We start from the raw sequence: 21,639 nt of genomic DNA on the forward strand, positions 1-21,639 counted from the left end.
TCACCTGTAAAATATGTCTATGAAGGGGGAATTTTTTTTTCGGAGGCTGAAATGGACTTTAATGGTACCATACAAGAGCTTGGGGTACACAAACTTGATATAAAAACTTTTGAATTTTATTACACTAGCAATTAAAAATACATGGGTTTAAAAAAAGACAGACAAAACAATGGCTCTATATGGTCACAGATAGTGTGACACTTAAAGAATTATGCCATCTTTATATTGGTTGCTCTTTGAGATATATAGAAACATATAGAGCCATTGTTTTGTCAGTCTTTTTTTAAACCTATGTATTTTTATTTGCTATTGTAATAAAATTCTAAACTTTTTTATCAAGTTTGTGTATCCCAAGCTTTTGTATGGTACCATTAAAGTCCATTTCGACCTCCCAAAAAAACTCCTCTCCACTCTGCTGGGATGAAGGTACCCCTTTTCTATACTTTATTATTAATGTTGGCACTCCTTCAAATGTCTATGAAGGTGTGGCATTTTAATACAAAATCCTCCTTATAATTGGAAAACAAAAAGTCTGCTGTTAATGGTAGACACTGCGAAAGAGCACTAACATGTAAAAAATGCCTTAAAGCCCAACTAGGGGACTTTGTTTATTATGCTTTGCTTTAATGAATTCCACAAAATGGCAGATTAAAACTTGCCCAACGTCAATAATTTAATTAAATAGATTTTAGTAACTGCAAAAATGAAAATTTTTTGTAAATTGTGATAACTTTTTTTTTTTCAGATCCAAAGTAGCATACATTGTTGCTGGTGTAGTCGGTGGAATCCTTGCAGCTGTTATGCTTGCCCTTGTTGCATTTTTCTTCATCCGTAGAAATCGAATTAACAGAAAACGGACTGTGCGCAGATTACTTCAAGAAAGAGAGGCGAGTAGTAAACAAAGTTGCCTATATTATATAATTATACATGTGCACATTTTAAAGTGGTTGTAAAGTCAAACGTTTTTGTACCTTACTGCATACCAGAGCCAGTGACAAGGAACAGGGGGTGAGGCCGAGTTCCTTTTCTCTTAGTCTTATGGATACACAGATCAGGGCTCGAGAATGAGAATGCACAGATGCCCTCATAGCAAGTGGCTTGCTATGGGGGGCACTTGGCAGGGGTGGAACCCAGAGTGATAGTGGGGGTCCCAAAAATAGGAAGATCAGTGCTGCTCTGTACTGCACAGAGGAGGTAATTATAACATGTTTATTATTTTAAGAGAATAAAAAAATAAGCCTTTAAAATCACTTTAATATAAGGTAGAGCAATACAATTGTTAGCAGATTATATAAACATAGATAGAAGCTTCAAAACCTTAAATGTGCAATCATGGAAATCTCAACTTCAGACTGACATCCATGGCATACGTCCACCCGCACCTCACTATTGGGTTCTTCTTGTGAAGGGTCCCCCCTCTGACCAATATTAAGAATTTCCTCTGTGCACAAATGATTTGAAAGTACACTAGATGTCTAAAGGTAGGTTTGTTGTTCCTGATAGAAATGTATTACATTTATTATAACAATAAACAAATGATATATGACTTGACATTATCAAAAATAAACAGCGGATTTTTAACAGTGGTGTGTCTAATTCTAGCTTGTGGAACCTATCACACCAAGTGGTGAAGCACCTAACCAAGCACTCCTTCGAATTCTGAAAGAGACAGAGTTCAAGAAAATCAAGGTACTCGGATCTGGAGCATTTGGCACAGTATATCAGGTAAGGTCAAGTTTTATATATATATATATATATATATATATATATATATATATATATATAATGAAGAACTACTGTTTAATATCGTTTTTTTTACAATAGGGCAAATGTACAGTATATGGTGTTCCCATGACACCAGATATCAGCATCTCTTATGTAGACCTGTAAAGAAATACAATCCCCAACCTGCCCACATTATTTTTTAGGCATTCTCCCTTCCAATATTTATATTTACCACCACAGAGATCCATGTCACTGTTCTTCCAAAATAATCAATAGTTGTTAACAGTACCCATAATTATCAAAGATTGCACTGAATTGCATGTTTTCTAGCCATATGTGATAGTGCTGGATTATGGTGTTTGCCCTTCAAGGCCATAATTGTTACATATTGGAAAAACAGATAGTGTGTCACATGATCCTCTGAACCCCTGAAGTACAGACAGTCCCGGGGTTGCAAACAAGATAGAGTCTGTAGGTTTGTTCTTAAGTTGAATTTGTATGTAAGTTGGAACAGACAGGAACATTTTTGTAACTCCAGCCAAATAAATTATTTTTAAGTTTTGGATACCATTGGGAAGGGTTTACTGGCCATACAGGGATGTGAGATTACTGACAGGTCCACCAAATAGTAGGTGGCAACGTGCAGTAAGTAGCGAGATGGCCGGCCGGCAGTTTCCGGGACAAGCGTGACGTTACACTTCCTCTGTTCTTACGTACGAGTCATATGTAAGTCAGATGTTTGTAACTCAGAGACTGCCTGTACCAGACTTTTTAGAGATTGGTAAAAAGAAACAAAGTTGGTGGCTGGCAGATGTAAAGGTAAGCATAGGGGGTGGTAAACTAGAGATTCCCAACGGGTGAAGCTTGGAAAAACCTTTTTTGCTTCGGTTCTCCTAAATCAAATGTTTTTGTATCTCAGATGTATTTTTTCCAACATAAAATCTATAGTCACATTATTAGCAAATTTATAATTTGTTTAGTGTTAACATTACTAATAAAATGTATGTGTATAATCAGGGACTCTGGATTCCTGAAGGAGAGAGCATAAAAATTCCTGTAGCTATTAAAGAATTACGGGAGGCCACATCACCAAAAGCCAACAAGGAAATCTTGGATGTAAGTACCTTAGTCATGGTGGACATTTTAACCAAACATTTTCAGTGCACCAAACATTAAGCTTTATAATTAAATCAAGGTCAGCTCTTTTTTCATTCAAATCGTATAACTATTCTCTTTATTTATTGTTTTGAACTTAGTTAAACAATGTTATGCTTTCATAAGCCTTCTGGTTTGATGACAAATTAAACAAGTTGCAGTTCCCGCATGTAGCTTTTGGTAACCACAATTCCCAGATTCCCATAGGCTGTTTTTGGGAAGGGCATTTTTCAATGAATTGCGACCAAATTCCAGGCATACTTTCATTAGATCACAATGTACCTTTGCCATTTCCAAGGTAAATAGTTTCAGACAAGACTCGGTTTTGTTCATATTTCAGCAGATTGAAGTGGAGAGGGTGCAAAAGCTATGTTTTCAGAGGAAGGTTATATGGCTTTATTCCATACAATACGTCAAGCCTGCTACACAATACTATGGAAAATGAATACTTCTTTGTTTGCAGTGTAATAACATGCAGATTCAGAAACACATGTATTTAACAGGGTTTTTTTATTTATTTTTAATTTTTTGCATTGTAGCAATTTTTAGTTACAATATATAACACATTGGGGTTGATTTACTACCTAAGCTTCTCTCCAGCTTAGCAAATGAGGTCTGCTGACTTCCATCATCCAATCATGTGCAAGCAAAAATGCTGTTTTTTATTGAAGCGTTACCTCATTTACTAAGCTCTGGAGCACCTGTACCTGCAAAGTCTAAATCCACTCTTTGTGTGCAAAATATTCAAGGTGCATGATGCTGACTCTCAGAATTGCCCTCCAATATAATTTTAATTTCATATTCTCTTTGGCCGTAGTCATAGCTCAGCTACTACAAACTAGATTGTAAGACCAAAGCATGCAATGTCAATCTGCAGCTACCAAGGCCGGCAGAATTTTAGCATGCATAAAAAAGGGGATATACTCCAGATATAAACCAATAATCCTGCCACTATATAAAACTCTGGTTCGGCCACATCTGGAGTATTCAGTCCAGTTCGGGTCACCAGTCCTCAAAAGGGAAGTGCTAGAACTGGAGAGAGTTCAAAGAAGGGCAACAAAATGAATAAGTGGCCTGGACGACCTCAATTATGAGGAACGACTACAAGCGCTAAATGTATTCTCTCTGGAGAAGCGCCGCTTGAGAGAGGACATAATAGCGATTTACAAATATCTCAATGGTGATCCCAACATAGGAAAAAAACAATTCAGTTTCAGGGAGTATAACAGGACATGGGGCCACACAATGAGATTTGAGGAGAAGCAGTTTAACCTTAAACTGTGCATGGGTTTTTTTTCACGGTCAGTGCAATAAGGATGTGGAACTCTCTTCCACAAAGCGGAGATTTTGGATAATTTTAAAAAAACTCTTGGATGTGCATCTTAAAGAACACAACATACAGGGATATGGGAAACAATTATAGACACTGACACACATACACCTACACAGGTTGAACTGGATGGACTATTGTCTTTATTCAACCTATTATGTAACTATGTAAGCTCCACCTCATGGCTACATAGAAGACGAAATAATATACATATGCAGTATTATATATCAATTTGGTTAAAAAAAAGGAATTTTTTTTTTTTATATTTTAACTTTTTACTCCTTACTATGACAAAAACAATATACACAAAACCAAACACCACAATAGTAACTGAATATATGTGCTCTCTAAAAATATACTTTTCTTTGCTTTTAAATAAAAACTAGAAACTAACAGCATCATTAGCCCAAGATTAGAATTATAGAATGCCAAATGCTAACATCTGCACTATCATCTTGGATAGAGTTAAATTACAATTTCAATTGATCAGCCTCTAAATGTACAAATAAAACAATAACTCTAAATGTGTGATTGACAAACAAATATAGCAGTGTTTTTATTTTATATTTGTTTCACAGTAGACTGAGTTCACCTTGGATTTTCTATTGTATATATTGGATGAAATTAAGATTATCATATAACATTGAATTTTAACTATCAGAGGAAAGGGGTTGTTAAATATAGGTGTCTTTCTAACACATTTTTAATGTTGACGATTTACCATAACACATAAAAGCTGGGAAATCTGTTCTGTCTGTTTCTGGTATAAATGTGAGCAACATTTGTAAAGCATTAAATGTTTTGGCCACGCTCCACATAATGTTCTTCCCAGCCCACAAACTAAATTCCCCCAGCTTTCATCCACCTGATTCCCACAATTCCTCTTGCAATAGAAAGCCATAAAGGGAACGGCTCTAGTAAATATGGCTTTGCCAGCATGTGCTGCCTCTAAAATTAGTATGCCAACACCTCATCTAGACCCACAGGAAACAGCCAGCAGAAGCTTTTCTTAGAAAAACATGGTGTTTTCTCTGCATATAACCTGGTTGCTGTACAATTTATAGCAGCTAGATAAGTGTTATGTATGAGATTTACAGTCGCCTTAGTGGGTGTCTTCTTAGGCACATTTAGATGGAAGTCAGTTGCCTAAGTACTTAAAGTGTATATAAACGCAATAAATAAAATGATAGTATTGCAGCCTACAGGTCCTTAGAAGTGGTGGCTGCATTTGTTTACTTTTTTAAACTCTTTTTCATTTATTTTAACCTGGTAATCCTGCCATTAAATCACTTCCTGTTCTAGGGTAGCAACCGTACTAAGCAGCATTGTCACCTTAGGACAGGGAGTGTCTTAGGACTATATAACAATGTAATAGGACTACATTACATCTCCCTCTCTTCTCCATAACATGGGTAGGTGTTTTGTTGTCCATTGTGATAGCAGGGAACAGTGCTTACTGATAACAGCTTAAAGGAGGTAAGTACAAGAAGTTATGAGCTCACAAGAATTCTAGCTGGATGAACAACTTTTTTTTGTTATAAACACTGACATGTGTATATTATTACAAATGGTGTCCAGAGGTTTTGCACAGAGCTGTCCCGATCCTTCTCTTCTCGAGTGCTCCCTCACCCGCTCGGGGCTCCTCCCTTCTGCTGAGTGCCCCCATATAAAGCCACTTAAGCCACTGCTCCATAAGACACAGAGAGCACAGTTAAGCCCCTGCTCCCTCTTCACTGTCTATGATTGACAGCAGCCAGAACCAATGGCTTATCTCAGCCAATGAGGGAGGAGAGAACTGGGAGAGCCTCTGCTCTCATGCACATCGCTGGATTGAGATCTGGCTTAGGTAAGTATCAGGGGGGCTTAGGAAGGAGCTGCACACTGAAGGTTTGTTTACCTTTAGCCTTTAGAACCACTTTAAAGTCTTACTTTAAGCGTTTTTATTTAGATTTTTGTTAGAGTAGGTACAAGATAACATTTCTGTAAGTTTTTTTCTGCCTTTAACTATACTGGGAACAGTTTTCCTCACTTCCTGTTGTGGTGGCACCTGTACAGGAAATGGAGGAAGCAGTTGTCACTGGGGCAGGGCAACAATAAAAACATAGACATTTCAACCCTACTCCAGTGTAATAAAAATGTGTTTTTGTCTGGGTGCCCATTAGAGATTTTCTCTCATGTCCTGTCCAGTTTGTCAGAATAAATCTTTCTATCCACAACAAAATAAAATACTTTGAATAGTGCTTGCCTGTAATCATTTTGTTTCAATGGTCTTTATACAGCTAACAATATATTACCAGTTTGTACTATTTAAAAGGGAACTCAAAACAGCTTCACAATGGACAATTCTCAGATGTAAACACATAGGAAGAATATAGATAGGCAAAAGATGAACAGTTTGTTTTGTTCTATTAAATTAGTTGATGACGGTAAACACAAAATAAATAATTCAAGTAAAATAAAAATATATACCTCTCTTTGACACCAGCCCAGGACTAAACAATACAGTATATGGTTTTGTTTCTAGGGACAATGTATTCCCATGATAGGATGTTTATTTTGGGCCCTCCTAATGTAGCCATACATGGATTCGCACTAAATTTGATTTTGCAATTGTTTAGCTATATGTCATAAGGTGGTTATTATAGAGTATTGTGCAAAGAATCATTAGCGTTGTACCGCATGTGTTGGAAAGAGCAATAGAACAGGAAGACTGTTGTACACATTGAAACAAGTGTTGGAAGATGTTTCTTAGGAATGCAGCCTGGTGCCAGCCCTGCCTTGAGTTTTGCAGATGTCTGAGTGTTATGCAAACAATTCATGGTTGCCGGACCATTGCCAAGAGATCAGTGGCACCACATCCACTAAAAGCTGTAAAGAGCCCCTGTCAGATAGTATCAAAATATAGTGATTATATAAATGTTACTTGTCACCTTTAGCATATCCCACTTGTTGAGAGAATACAGAATAAATGTTGCAAGTAAACTTAGTAATAATAGCTGAAACTTAAGCAATGAGGTCTTCACATGCCAAATCTTAAAGTTTCCATTAAATTATGCAATGCCGGTAACTGCATTCTTAGTAAATTAGTGTTCTTTCTTGGTAAATGTCAAGTTTGCTTCAGTCTTCTCAAAATACCAGTAAAAACTTTTGGTGAAATTAGGGTTGGGTCATTTTTCATCATGTGCTTACCAAAGAGTATATTGTCTGATTTTGACAATTTAACTGTAACCCATGAAAAGAAAAATGTAAATCTGTGTTTTGGGGCATTTTTCATGCTTTTTAGTTGTCGAATACAGATCCTTTTTTGTGCCTGAAGTAAAAAGGTGTATTGCATTTAGCAATCAGTTTCTTATTTTCATTTCTCTTGTGCATGGAAAAATTTGATTGCTAACGGCTAAGACATGATTACCTTCGGACTTTAGAAGTAATAACCTGGACCATTTTAACAAAAAAGCAAAAACGGCAAGCTGAATGGGTAGGCCTAATGAAAACAGATGATTACATGTATGCATTAAAAAAATAAAGTTTATCTAAACTATCTAGTGGAAAGATTAGAACCCCTGTCAGGTGTTTTTGTTGTCCATGTGGAGACCTCTCTGTTTGTCCTGTTGACCATCCCTTTGAGAAAAAGGTTATTCGCTTTCTGTGTGCCTCCAGGACATAAAGAAAATGGAAATATCCCCAAGGGCACATAAAAAAAATAAAGATTTTAAATATTTTATCTAAAATGAAAAAAAAAACATTTTAAATATATTTGTACATACCGCTAGCTCACTTCTGAAATCACCCACAAAGCTTCACACTCATTTAAGAAGAAGAGGCAGCAGTCTAAGCAAATCATGGTGTGTAGCATTGGTTGCAGAATACTATCCATGAAACTAAAGGGAAAGCAGAGGAATGACCTCATCAGCACCGCTCTTCTATTTCACAGTTCAGTCAAAGACTAGGTCAGGTCCTAAACCTGACCATGTTGCTTAGTTGCAGTATAAATTGCAGGGAGGACACAGAGAGTATTGAACCAGGGGTGCTTGGAACTCAGTATTCACAAACAAAATGACAAATCCTTTGGTATGTACAAAAGTACCATGTATGTATTTCACCTCTATATTTAGCTGCTTTCCTAGGGTTCAGCTTTATTAGTATCCAAAGTATTTTAAAACCTGTTAGAGGCTTATTTTCCTTGTTGGGTTTAGGTTTCAGTTAGAAACACTTACAGCTTTATCCAATAATGAAACAAGAAAGGCAGATTTCATTGCTATAGAGAACATGATTAACACTATTGATTGATTTCTGTAACAGTACTGTATATATTGCATTTTGCCTTATCAGATACATTTGTTGAAACAAGACTACACAACAAGTGCACACTTTTTGTAACAGTATTGTCAAGTTAAAAAAAAAGTAACATTTTTCATTCTGCCCTGCTTTTTTATTTTAGGAAGCTTATGTCATGGCCAGTGTAGAAAACCCACATGTTTGCCGTTTGCTTGGAATCTGCCTGACCTCCACTGTCCAGCTAGTCACACAGCTTATGCCATATGGCTGTCTTCTTGACTATGTTCGGGAGCATAAAGACAACATTGGCTCAAGACATCTCCTTAACTGGTGTGTGCAGATTGCTAAGGTATGAGAAATTCATTCACCCTAATTTACCAGAATGCTCCTTCATCACTGTCAGCGGTATGATACATACTTGTGAATGAGCCATTTCCATATACCTTTATACAGATGGAGTTTGATAGAATGTATGTAAATGTGTAAATTGAGACCTACCTGGATAGATTTAAGTGGCCAGCAATCAGCTAATTAACTGTAACATATAATGATAACTTAAATGACTGTTGCTTCCTCAAAAAAATGCAGAGAAGAGCCCCGTGCAATGGAAGACTATGAACACCTAGCTCTTCCGAGTAGCTTGGTCTTCCAATGCTACAGCCTCTGGCAAATTATTGAGCTTTTGATACTTCTAGGAGTGTTGAACAGCCATGACCAGTTGTGCTTTGTGGTTCCTTCCTCCCCGCCAGTGTTGCCAGCTGTCAGTATTTTTACTGGCAGCCAGTAAAAAACAGGCAATTTTCTCCTGCCAGTAAATGTAAAAGGTTGCCAGTAAAAAAATATGGCTCTGATGCTCGGCTTGGTCCTGATTTGGCTGAGATTATCCCGGTGCCTGCTACAATGTGATCGGCAGCTCTGGCGGAGGTAGTGCCTGAGCATGTTGTGTAATGTCATGGTACAATGGAGCCAAGCAGAGCAGCCAGAGCCTCATGTGCGGGTCTGCAGTATTGGAGCAAGGCAAGCTGGGACCGTCAGTGCTGTTTAGACTGGAGGGACTGCTAGGCTTGGAGAGAGACTGTCACTGTGACTCAAGAGGGGATGTGTTGTGTCAGTGAGGTCTCATCATCATCTGTGCTGCTTCACCCTGCTGTCAGTGTCACTGTAAGAGTCACACCCATTCTAATTTCTTGCCCTCCTGAGTCCTGTCCCTGAGCTACTTACTTACTATATCGAAAATAAAATAAGAAATATGTTTTTTGCCTTATCTACTTTAAAGAGGAAGTAAACCCCAATGGGTATTACTTTCTCTTTGTTTCCCTGCAAAGGTAAAGCATAATGGGCTATTATGCATCACATAGTAGATCATTATGTGACACTTACCTACAGGAGAAGCCCGCAATGTCCCTGTGTTCCTCGCTAGTAGCGAGCGTCCATTTTTCGCCCCTCTTCCTTCTGAAGCCGCAAACTCTGGGTCTGTGACTGGCCGGAGTCACGTGACGTCACTCCCGCACGCATGCTGCCTTTAACAGCATGACCCTAGCTAGAAACGGCATAGTGTGCCCTTTCTAACTCTAACTTCTAGCATCCGCAGAAGAAATCGCCTTACAGCGATTTGCAAATATCTCCTAGACCGTGCAGGTCTGGGAGATATTTCAAGCACCTACAGGTAAGCCTTAATCTAGGCTTACCTGTAGGTTAAAGTGGTTGTAAAGGGTTTACAACCACTTTAAATCATATTGCTAATTGCATATTGTATTTGTTTGTAGCCTAAATACTCTCATTTGCACTTAAAACTGTAATTTTGTAACTTTTGGAAATGCCAGTAAAAACTTGGCTGTGCTAGTAAATTTTGGGTGTTGTGTCAGTAAATTTTAATTTGGTAGGTTGGCAACCCTGCTCCCCGCATGTTGCTATAGGACTCATTAGGGACAAAGGGGCAGGCAGGAAGAACCAGAGCATACAATGGGAGGATAGGCATCCAACACACCTAGAAATAAATGTTGAATGCTGAAGACTTGACAAAGGCTTGCCAAAGTATACTTTAATACTTTCACACTTGCATGGCTTGTTAAATCTGGACATCTACATTAGAGCTGATCTAAGATATCAGCTTCTTAAATCAGTTCTACTGTACATTTTACCAACTGCTCTTACAATTCCAAAGTGCAACCATTAGTCCCATTTTGTTAACAAGCAAAGAATCAGCATGTGCTTCATAAAAGACAAAAATAATAAACCTGACGCTAACGACTGCATTAAGTCTTAACAAAGGCTGGTTGATTGGAGTTTGTGATAACTTGGCAGGGTAAATATATTACAGTTTTTCTATGTATATTTTTTAAAGGGAATGAATTATCTTGAAGAAAGGAGATTGGTCCACAGAGATTTGGCTGCCAGAAATGTCCTCGTTAAAAATCCACAACATGTTAAGATCACAGATTTTGGGTTGGCCAAACTTTTGGGAGCGGAAGAAAAAGAATATCATGCAGAAGGAGGAAAGGTACATTAATTAGGGTTTAATTGAGAAATTGCAGTTATTTGAAACAGTAAATGCATTAATATTACTGTACTATATAAATGGAATATATATATATATATATATATATATATATATATATATATATATATATATACATACATACATACATACATACACACACACACACACACTGTATATCTTGAAGGTTTCAAAGCTATTCATATATTAGGTTGTACATGCTGCTGTATGCACTATACAAATGAATAGCATGATTCAGGAAGTGATTGGTGATGCAGGAAGAGATTAAACTACACAGTACCTCATGGTGTTCAGGAAGTACAGTATTACTGATCATGTGAAGTCTGGATGTAAGGGATTACAAGGAATTTCTGCTAATGTAAACTGTATGCGCTTCCTGATGTTTCCATAGTTTCTGTGTTGGCTACTGTGTATTAATAGGTCATTAAAGAATTTCCCTTTAATATATTTTAGGTTTATTACCTCATTCAGTAGCATACACTTGAAAATGGCTGTGAACAAGTGGTATTTTTTCTCCCATTAGGTTCCTATTAAATGGATGGCATTGGAGTCCATTTTGCACAGAATATATACCCATCAAAGTGATGTTTGGAGTTATGGTAAGTGTAATTTTAAGACATTAAATACTCTAATTCCATTCCATGAATCATTTCTATAGACATATACATTTATTGGTATTGGAATTTCATTACAGGTGTCACTGTTTGGGAACTAATGACTTTTGGAACTAAACCATATGATGGAATTCCAGCTAGTGAAATTTCCACCATTTTAGAAAAAGGGGAACGTCTTCCTCAGCCTCCCATATGTACAATCGATGTGTACATGATTATGGTGAAATGTAAGTTTATTATATAAAGATCTGGAGGCTTTAAAACATGTTAATTTTTGTGGATGAACTAATGGTATAACAATTTCTCTAGTACATTTTAATTGATACTTTGTAAAGACAGGCTTACAAAGTACTGTATAATGTATTCTACTGTATATGTCATTTAATATAAGCAGCAGATTAGTCTTCTGTAATATATGGCAGACATATAAAACAAGATTATGGACAGGCATCTTCTGTGTAAACATTCTTTAAAAGAGAAATGGTTCAGTACAGACATGCTTTCTTTAACCATTATGCTTCTGAAATGAAACTTGGATATAAATGAGCAGTCTATATGCAGCTGTTATGCCGCGTACACACGATCGGAATTCTCGTCGGAAAAAGCTCTGATGGTTTCCCCGACAGAATTCGGCTCAAGCTGTCTTGCCTACACACGGTCACACCAAATTCCGATCGTTTATAACGCGGTGACGTACAACACATACGACGGGACTAGAAATAGGAAGTCCAATAGCCAGTAGCCAATAGCTTCTGTCTCGTAGTTCAATCTGAGCATGCGTGATTTTTGGTGTGTCGGAATTGCATACACACGATCAGAATTTCCGATAGAAAGTTTTTCCGTCTGGAAAATTGAGAACATGCTATCAATTTTTAGCTGGCGGAAATTCGGACAGCTAAATTCCGAGCATACACACGGTCGCATTTTCAGATGAAAAACTCTCATCTGTCTTTTTCTGGCTGGAATTCCGATCGTGTGCACGCGGCATTAGATACCAGATATGACTCCTGCACTACAGCCTCTCAAAATGTGCAAAAATAATTAATTAATGAACGAGAGCTGCTCACACTAATATGCTAACACTAATAAGTGCTCTAATTATTTCCAAAACATTGTGCATAAATTATGATATATGTTTACATACAGTGCCTTGAAAAATAATTCATACCCCTTGAAATTTTCTGCATTTTATCATGTAGCAAACAAAAACCAAAAATGAAAATGTATTTTATTGGGATTTTATGTGATAGACCAACACAAAGTGGCACATGATTGTAAAGTGGAAGGAAAATGATAAATGGTTTTCAAAATGTTTTAAAAATAAATATGTGAAAAGTGTGGCGTGCATTTGTATTCAGCCCTCCTGAGTCAATACTTTGTATAACCACCTTTTGCTGCAATTACAGCCGCAAATCTTTTTGGGGATGTCTCTACCAGCTTTGCGCATCCAGAGAGCGAAATTTTTGAGCATTGCTCTTTGCAAAATAGCGCACGCTCTGTCAGATTGGATGGAGAGCATCTGTGAACAGCTTTTATCAAGTCTTGCCACAGATTCTCAATTGGACTTAGGTCTGGACTTTGACTGGGCCATTCTAACACATGAATATGCTTTGATCTAAACCATTCTATTGTAGCTCTGGCTGTATGTTTAGGATCGTTGTTCTGCTGGAAGGTGAACCTCGGCCCCACTTTTGCAGACTCTAATGCCGCGTACACACAACCGGAATTTTCGACGGACTAGGTCTGACGGAATGATTACGATCATGTATGGGGTCCAGCGCCCAAAAGTCAGACAGACCTAGAAATAAAACATGTTTCAAATCTTTCAGACGGACTCGAGTCCGGTCTAAAAATCCGTTCATCTGTATGCTAGTCCGACGGACAAAAAACGACGCTAGGGCAGCTATTGGCTACTGGCTATGAACTTTTTTATTCTAGTCCGGTGATATGTCATCACGTTTGAATCCCTCTGACTTTGGTGTGCTTGTGTGTGGCCAAGTTCGTTCGTTCGGAAAGTCCATCGGAAACTCTGCTGAAAGTCTGTAGGGAAGACCGTTGGACCTAGTCCGTCGAAAAGTACGGTCGTGTGTACGCGGCATTACAAGTTTTCTTCTAAAATTGCCTTGTGTTTGGCTCCATTCATCTTCCCATCAACTCTGACCAGCTTCCCTGTCCCTGCTAAAGAAGAGCATTCCCACAACAGGCTGCTGCCACCACCATGTTTCATGGTGGGGATAGTGTGTTGGGACAGTGTTAATTTTCTGCCACACAGTGTTTTGCTTTTAGGTAAAAAAAATTGTTTTGCTCTCATCTGACCAGAGCACCTTCTTCCACATGTTTGTTGTGTCCCCCACATGGCTTCTCGCAAACTGCAAACGGGACTTCTTATGGCTTTCTTTTAATGATAGCTTTCTTCTTGTCCCTCTTCGATAAATGCCAGATTAGTGGAGTGCACAACTAATTGTTGTCCTGTGAACAGATTCTCCGACCTGTCTGGTGTGTTCCTTGGCTTTAATGATGCTGTTTATTTGCTAAGGTTCTCCAACAAACCTCTGAGGGCTTCACGGAACAGCTGTATTTATGCTGAGATTAAATTACATACAGGTGGACTCTATTTAGTAATTAGGTGACTTCTGAAGGCAATTGGTTGCACTACATTTTAGTTAGGGGTATCAGAGTAAATGGGGCTGAATGCATGCCACACTTTTCAAATATGTATTTGTAAAGAAATTTTTTAATCATTTATCATTTTCCTTCCACTTCACAATTATGTGGTAATTTCTGTTGGTCTCATAAAATGCCAATAAAATACATTTGTGGTTGTAATATGACAAAATGTGGAAAATGTCAAGGGGTATGAATACTTTTTTAAGGCACTAAGGATCAGTAATCACAAGTTGACAAAATAAATATATAAATAAGTGTACAAAAAAACGTGGTGTCCTTTGTGCATTTGAATTTCAGTGAGCAGTCCACAGTCACAAAAGATTGTTCTCTGTACCAAATGTCAATTTCACTGACAAAAAAACACCACTATGCCACTCAAGATTTTACCTCACCTTAGAAGATGGACCTTTCTATTTTTACAAATAAAAGGTCTTAAGCACCTAAATGTAGCTATTTCCCAGAAAGCTTCTCATGGACAAATAGGTATCCACCTGTACACATTGATTCCCATCCACCATCATAAGGAGGTTCAGCCCCCCCCCCATGAAAATTTTAAAGTCAGCAGCTACAAATACTGCAGCTGCTGACTTTTAACATTTTGTGGTGGGGGCTGGACCTCCTTATTAAGGTGGATGGGAACCAATGTGTCCAGGTAGCCCACAATGTTGGCCGATCTTTGGATCAGCTGTCGGGTGCAGCCAGCGCCATTCCTGGTAGGGGAACCCGGCAGTGAAGCCCTTCGGCTTCACAGCTGATTCCCTACTGCACATTCCCGAAGCACGCTGTGCATTCTAATTGGTCGGGCGGAGGAGGGGGTTGATCTTTCAGGAGACCGGGCCATGGCCCGATCTCCATGAAGTGGGGAATGGTACCTCTCAAAAACAGGTACCCGTTCCCCCCCTCCCCCCCTGAAAGGTGCCAAATGTGGCAGTGGGGGGGAGGAGACAGATAAGCGGAAGTTCCACTTTTGAGTGGAACTCCACTTCAAGGTGTACACAGATCCCTGGCAGTCCATATTTGCTGGAGATCTGAGTTAATTCAAGGGAATTTTCTCCGGGTATAGCCGGCATTAGCTATGAGTAAGCGCTAGGTTTAGCGTGAAATGCATCAGAAATTTTGTTTTTCTTTTTCTCCCTTTGTTGCTGTTATTTGTGTGAAATGAGGTTATTTTAGTTTGAAGAAATAAAAGGCACTTTTTACTTTTCATCTGATCCGAAGTGCGGCTGTGCAGAGTTTGTTCATCCTTCATCTATATGGCCGGCTTTACTTGCTTTTGAAAGGGGAAGTGGAGGGATCTGTCCCCATTAAAACACAGACAGCAAAAAAAACTAGAAGTTTTAGCCGTTTCCTATTGTATTTCCTATTGTATTGAAAACTAAAAAAAGTTTTGGCTTTGGATATAAATTGAATTTACGTTAACATAGTAATATCATATTTGTATTATCTTCCTTTTGACAATATAGGTTGGATGATAGATGCAGAGAGTCGACCCAAGTTCCGTGAGTTAAGTGCAGAGTTTACCAAGATGGCCCGTGATCCATCTCGCTATCTTGTTATACAGGTAAGTTGCTTGGTATAAATCTCACTGAGTCTTTCTAAATTTTCCCCTTCTAAACAAACAGATTTAAAGTGCAACTTCAGCCATTTTTGCATAGAGTTCTGCTTTAACTTTCAGATCTCAGCTGTAATTTTTAAGGTCTATTGACTATGATTATATAATAACATGACCAACCCGCTGATCATGCATAGAACATGCATTTCAGAAAAGTCAAGGCAAAGACACTCTGTAGTAAAAATAAAAAATACTTGTATTCACACTATGGGAGACTGATGAGAAGTCTAATGCCACATGATCGGACTTTCTAACAACAAAATCGTGGACTTTTGTTTGAAAGTTGTTGGCTCCAACTTGTCTTGCACACACATGGTCACACAAATGTTGGCCAACAATTACGAGCATAGTGACATACAAGACATACGTGATGTCTCCATTACAAACGCTAGTTATATCTCCGGCTCCTACTTGATTCTGAGCATGCGTGGATTTTTGTCTGACGGACTTGTGTACACACGATCAGAAAGTCCAACAACAAACATTTGTTGGTAGAAAAATTTGAGAACCTGCTAGCCAACATTTGTTGCCATAAAGTCTGCCAACAATTTTTCTGGAGCATAAACACGGTCGAACTTTCCGCCAACAAGCTCACATCCAACATTTGTTGTCGGAAAATCCAAGCATGTGTATGGGGCATAAGAGTTTTCAAATGTAGATACAATTGGGTAATATATATTGTGTACAAATATATATATATATATATATATATATATATATATATATATATATATATTATATAGACAAATAGATAGATAGATAGATAGATAGATAGATAGATAGATAAATAGACAGACATTATATAAATTAAGGAAGGAGGCACTAGTATGCAGTTTCATAAAAACAGGGGTTCCAACTGAGGGATGCATGTAATAAAGAAAGAGATGAGGGAACAGTTGTAATAACATACAATAAGAGAGTCTGGTGGGAAGTAAGGCACAATAAGGGCAGAGATTCCCAATTCAGACTTGGCACTTTTGTTTCTACATCTCTGTATACAATCCTTTACCTTAGGGTGCATGCCTCATTCATGTACCCGGAGATAGGGAATCATTAAATATAAAATGCTTTACAAATGCATAGCATATTACTTGACAGCTTTGCCATAGCTATTTTGTGATAAATAAATAGCATAATATGTTTTTTTTTTTTTTGCAGGGCGATGATAGAATGCACTTACCGAGCCCTGTGGAATCCAAGTTTCATCGAGTATTAGAGGAGGACATGGGCGACATTGTTGATGCTGAAGAATATCTGATCCCACATCAAGGATTCTTTAGTAGTCCTTCAACATCACGAACTCCTCTACTGAGTACCATGGTACACATGCAGCTATTTTTATTGTTAATTTAGCTTTTACAAACAGAATTCAAAAGAGGTTAGACTGACTTCCAGTCATGTATAAGCTCTGTTATTTACCTAAGTACTGCATCAAAATGAATAGTTTAACTTTTAGGCTCAGTTCATACTGTCGCGACATGGGATCCGACTTGTGAGACCCCAAGTCACATGACCTGTCACATTCAGTGTTTCCCTATGAGAGCCATCTTAACTGATGCTAAACAAGTCGCTCTGACTTTAGAAAAGGTTCCTGCACTACTTTGATCCGACTTGGGTGCGATTTCAGCCCTTGTGCAGGCCCCTAAACAGCATTCAAGTTGGGAGTTGGAAGGAAGGAGAGCAATGTCGCCAGCACACCAAGATCTCCAAAAATGAGTCCAAAGCTTTAACCAGCGATTACAGCAGAAAGCAATGTTTCGGAGACAAGCAGGAGCCCTTCATCAGGCATGTGACCATACTCTCTCTGACTACACACGATTCCAGCTGGTGGTCACTTCAGCACCCAGTTACAAATACAGCCAACTCTACAGGAATGTGTGCATTGGGAATAGTGCGTTGCAAGTCTAAAGGAAGTCACAGGGCAAAGTCATACGACTTTGCTGTCACAGCAGTGTGAACTGAGCTTTAGTGGATGATGATGATAAGAAAACCTGTAAGGACAGGATATACTTACTGTATGGCATAATATTTACTTCCCTCGCTTTTCAGCAATGGCCATATGCAATAAAAAATTCTTATTTTAATGTTCTAGAACAGAAACTCAGCAATCGGCCAGAATCCATCTTGTACTAGTCTACTTTTTGCAAAGAGGCTACTGCACTTATGAATTAGCATATAACATGAACTCTGTATTAAAAAGGAATGTATGAGTTGTCTGCTTTGACTAGGAAGCCTTTTGAACACCAGTCATTTGCAAGAAATGTAAAAAGATAGGAATCTCCCTTCTATTCCCATCTATCATATGACTGAAGTAAATGCAGCTTATTTAACCACTTCAATACAGGGCACTTTCACCCCCTTCCTTCCCAGCCCAATTTTCAGCTTTCAGCGCTCTAGCGCTTTCAGTGACAATTGCGTGGTCATGCTACACTGTACCCAAATGAAATTGTTATCATTTTGTTCGCACAAATAGAGCTTTATTTTGGTGTTATTTATTCACGACTCCGTTTTTTTTTTTTGCGATATAAGCGCAAAAAAAGCGGAAATTTGGGAAAAAAACAATATTTTCTTTTTTCTATTTGAAAAGAAATCCAATAAAATCAAATTTTGTCATAAATTTAAGCCAAAATGTATTCTGCTACATGTTTTTGGTAAAAAAAATTCCGTTAAGTGTATAATAATTGGTTTGTGTGATCACGGACATATGTACGCAAATGATCATGTACATATGTGTGCAGGTGATCACGTACATATGTGTGCAGATAATCATTGGGACATGTGATTTTAGTGGGACATATGTGGGGGACAAGTTTTTATTATTAGGGACATGTGTTTTTATTATTTGGGGACATGTATGTTTTGGGGACATGTGTGTTTTGGGGACATATGTGGGGACTGTGTTTTCACTGTGTGGTGTGTTGTGTGTTTACACTACACTGATGATCAGTGAGTAAAAAGCTGTGAAAAGCAGCCCATACTCACTGATCATCAGCCGGCTGCAGCGATCTGCTCTCCTCTCCTCAGCGGTGACTTCCGTGTGAGGAGAGGAGAGCCGATTGCCTAGCAACCGGCTGTTTGTTTACATCACATGACGGCCGTGATTGGACACGGCCGTCATGTGATCAGGAGGGCCAATCACAGAGCCCTCCTGCCGATCTGAGATGTGCCGTGTCCGGGTGACACGAGCACATCGGGATCGCGCCGCTGCGCGGGCGCGCGCGATCCCGCTACTCCTGAAGGACGTTCCTGAACGTCCTATCAGGAGCAGGCGGCTCCCACCCGGCCGTATATATACATTGGCCGGGTGGGAAGTGGTTAAGATCAGATTGTCAGTTTCGGAGGACTTCTTTTTTATTTTGCATTTAATTTGCTTATATAATTTTTGCTTTAATGTACTCATATTCATTTTTTTATTACCTTTTAGAGTTCCACTACTAGCAACAATTCACCCAGTATATGCACCACTCGAAATGGGGTACGTTTGTGTGAAAAATAAAACACTTATGTACATCTTGAATATATTTGCAATGTATTGAAAATATAAACATTATTTATATGGACTTCAACACTAGCACATTAGAAATTTCTCAATAAGGGTGCCCTTCTTGAGTTACTATTTGGTTCAATTGCACTTAAAGTGTTTGGATAGAGTATCCCAGAGACACAACTGAAAGAGAAAGGAAATCCCTTCAAACAACAGTCACTCTCCTCTAGGGCAGTTGTCACCAAAAAGGTGTCCCCATTGGAAAATGTACCCTCACCTTTTGTTCTGGTAACAACTCTAGAATTAAGTATTTCCTCTCATTTTTTATTTTGTTTCTCTTGGTAACAGTGGTCAAAAGACAGGTGAAGCTCCCTAACAGGAATATGGACTGCAATAAAAAGTTGACAGAGACTTGACAGTCTAAAACTCCCCCACTCTGTCCACAATAAAAAAAAAAGGGAAAAGTGTTTTCCTTTTACAAACAATTTATTATGTATTCCATAATTGTCATTAACCTCTTTTAATTGAGCAAGACTGTGAATTATTGTTTTAAAATATATTTATGCTTATGCTGAAGAGAGTAGCATAAAATAAAGGTGTGCCTTCATATACTTTTAGATACCTTCCCTAGCCCTTCAAAAGAACCATAACCACCCTTATATAAAAATAGAAACCACAGCCCCAAAGTAAAAAGTCTGGCCTGCCCACTGCCACACTTGTGTCCAGGCCCTGACTTCAGAGCTGAAGTCACTGTATGGCTTCTGGATTCTAGGATATATGGGCATCCCTCTAACGGTAAAATAAAAGGCATGTACAAACAACTCTAGGTACTGGCCAGCAGATGTTTCCTGCCATCTTTAATGGATTACTATATTACGTAGTTATCCTTAAATGATTATCCTCTTCCCCCAGCACTTGCACAAGATCATACATGGGCAGCCTCATTTACCTGTCCATGTGCCTCGTAGATCTTCACTCTACAGTGAGAGTTGTACATCCTCTTTCAGCCAAACATAAGCCGTAGAATCCCTACTAATTTCTTTAGAAAGGCCTTCCACCATTATTCCAAGTGCTTGACATGGCATTAAAGAAAAGTTCAGGCAACCAGCTAAATATGCAGTTTAAATACCGTACATATCAAAGGTTTTGTAATACTGTTCATCCAGTCTTAAAAAACACATCTCTGCTACACTGCATAAACAAGAGTTGACTAAAATGTAATCCTGCTTCTCGTGTCATCTACTGATAATTAAAAAAGAAATCAAATATTGGTATTACAAGCCTGGCTGAACAACATTTCAAATATTTTGGCTAGTTAGGCAGTTCTGTAAAAAGATAACCTATTAAAAAAATTTCTTCTTTTCCATCCCTAAACAGGGGCCACCTGCCAGAGAAAACAGCTTCATTCAAAGATACAGCACAGACCCAACTGTGGTTTTGGATGACAGCATCGAGGAAGAGTTCCATCCTGTACCAGGTTGGTAATTATATTAAAGTGTATCTATACCAAAAACATTTTGCACAGGTGTATGGATAGGTGTGTCTGAATGAATAAGGCCTTATAGTGTGTTTAATAATATCAAATTTCACATGAAATAATGTCCCATAATCTCATGAAACTTTTAGGTATTTAGTCAAAAATGGTATTACAATTACTTACATAGAACCATTTGGGATGCAGTTCTAAAAACTGTAGGAAATAAAATTGGAACAAAATTAATTTGTTGCCAGTCAGGTTGTATTAAGACAATTAATCACTTAAGGACCAAGCCTCTTTCTGGGATTTCTTGTTTACAAGTTAAAAACAGATTTTCTTTGCTAGAAAATTACTTAGAACCCCCAAACATTATACATCTTTATTTCTAACACCCTAGAGAATAAAATGGCGGTCATTGCAATACTTTCTGTCACGCGCAGCGGTCTTACAAGCGCACTTTAAAAAAAAAAATACATTTTGAATTAAAAAGTAAGAGAACAGTAAAGTTAGCCCAATTTATATTTATATTGTGAAAGTTAATGTTACGCCGAGTAAAATAATACCCAACATATCACACTTCAAAATTGCGCCCACTTGTGGAATGGCGACAAACTTTTACCCTTAAGAATCTCCATAGGCGATGTTTAAAAAATTCTACAGGTTGCATGTTTTGAGTTACAGGGGGGGTCTATGGCTAGAATTATTGCTCTCGCTCTACTGATCACAGTGATAGCTCACGTGTGAGGTTTGAACACCGTTTTCATATGCGGGCCCAACTCATG

General features: G+C 38.3%; 1 protein-coding gene across 1 annotated transcript in view; it reads left to right on the top strand.

Moving 5' to 3' along the window:
- The window catches only part of LOC143996520 (epidermal growth factor receptor-like), a 284,659-nt gene that overhangs the window by 250,023 nt on the left and 12,997 nt on the right, over window positions 1–21,639 (top strand). Inside the window, exons 17-27 of the mRNA XM_077491606.1 lie at window positions 746–887; window positions 1,603–1,725; window positions 2,743–2,841; window positions 8,649–8,834; window positions 10,830–10,985; window positions 11,527–11,602; window positions 11,698–11,844; window positions 15,748–15,845; window positions 17,055–17,216; window positions 19,321–19,371; window positions 20,758–20,857. Of these exons, the coding sequence (XP_077347732.1) occupies window positions 746–887; window positions 1,603–1,725; window positions 2,743–2,841; window positions 8,649–8,834; window positions 10,830–10,985; window positions 11,527–11,602; window positions 11,698–11,844; window positions 15,748–15,845; window positions 17,055–17,216; window positions 19,321–19,371; window positions 20,758–20,857 (1,340 nt within the window). The remainder of the gene's footprint in view (window positions 1–745; window positions 888–1,602; window positions 1,726–2,742; window positions 2,842–8,648; window positions 8,835–10,829; window positions 10,986–11,526; window positions 11,603–11,697; window positions 11,845–15,747; window positions 15,846–17,054; window positions 17,217–19,320; window positions 19,372–20,757; window positions 20,858–21,639) is intronic.

The sequence above is a fragment of the Lithobates pipiens genome, unplaced genomic scaffold (genome assembly GCF_037356315.1).
Source record: "Lithobates pipiens isolate NorthernLeopardFrog02 unplaced genomic scaffold, aLitPip1_a1.2 Scaffold_19, whole genome shotgun sequence".
NCBI classification, from domain to species: domain Eukaryota; kingdom Metazoa; phylum Chordata; class Amphibia; order Anura; family Ranidae; genus Lithobates; species Lithobates pipiens.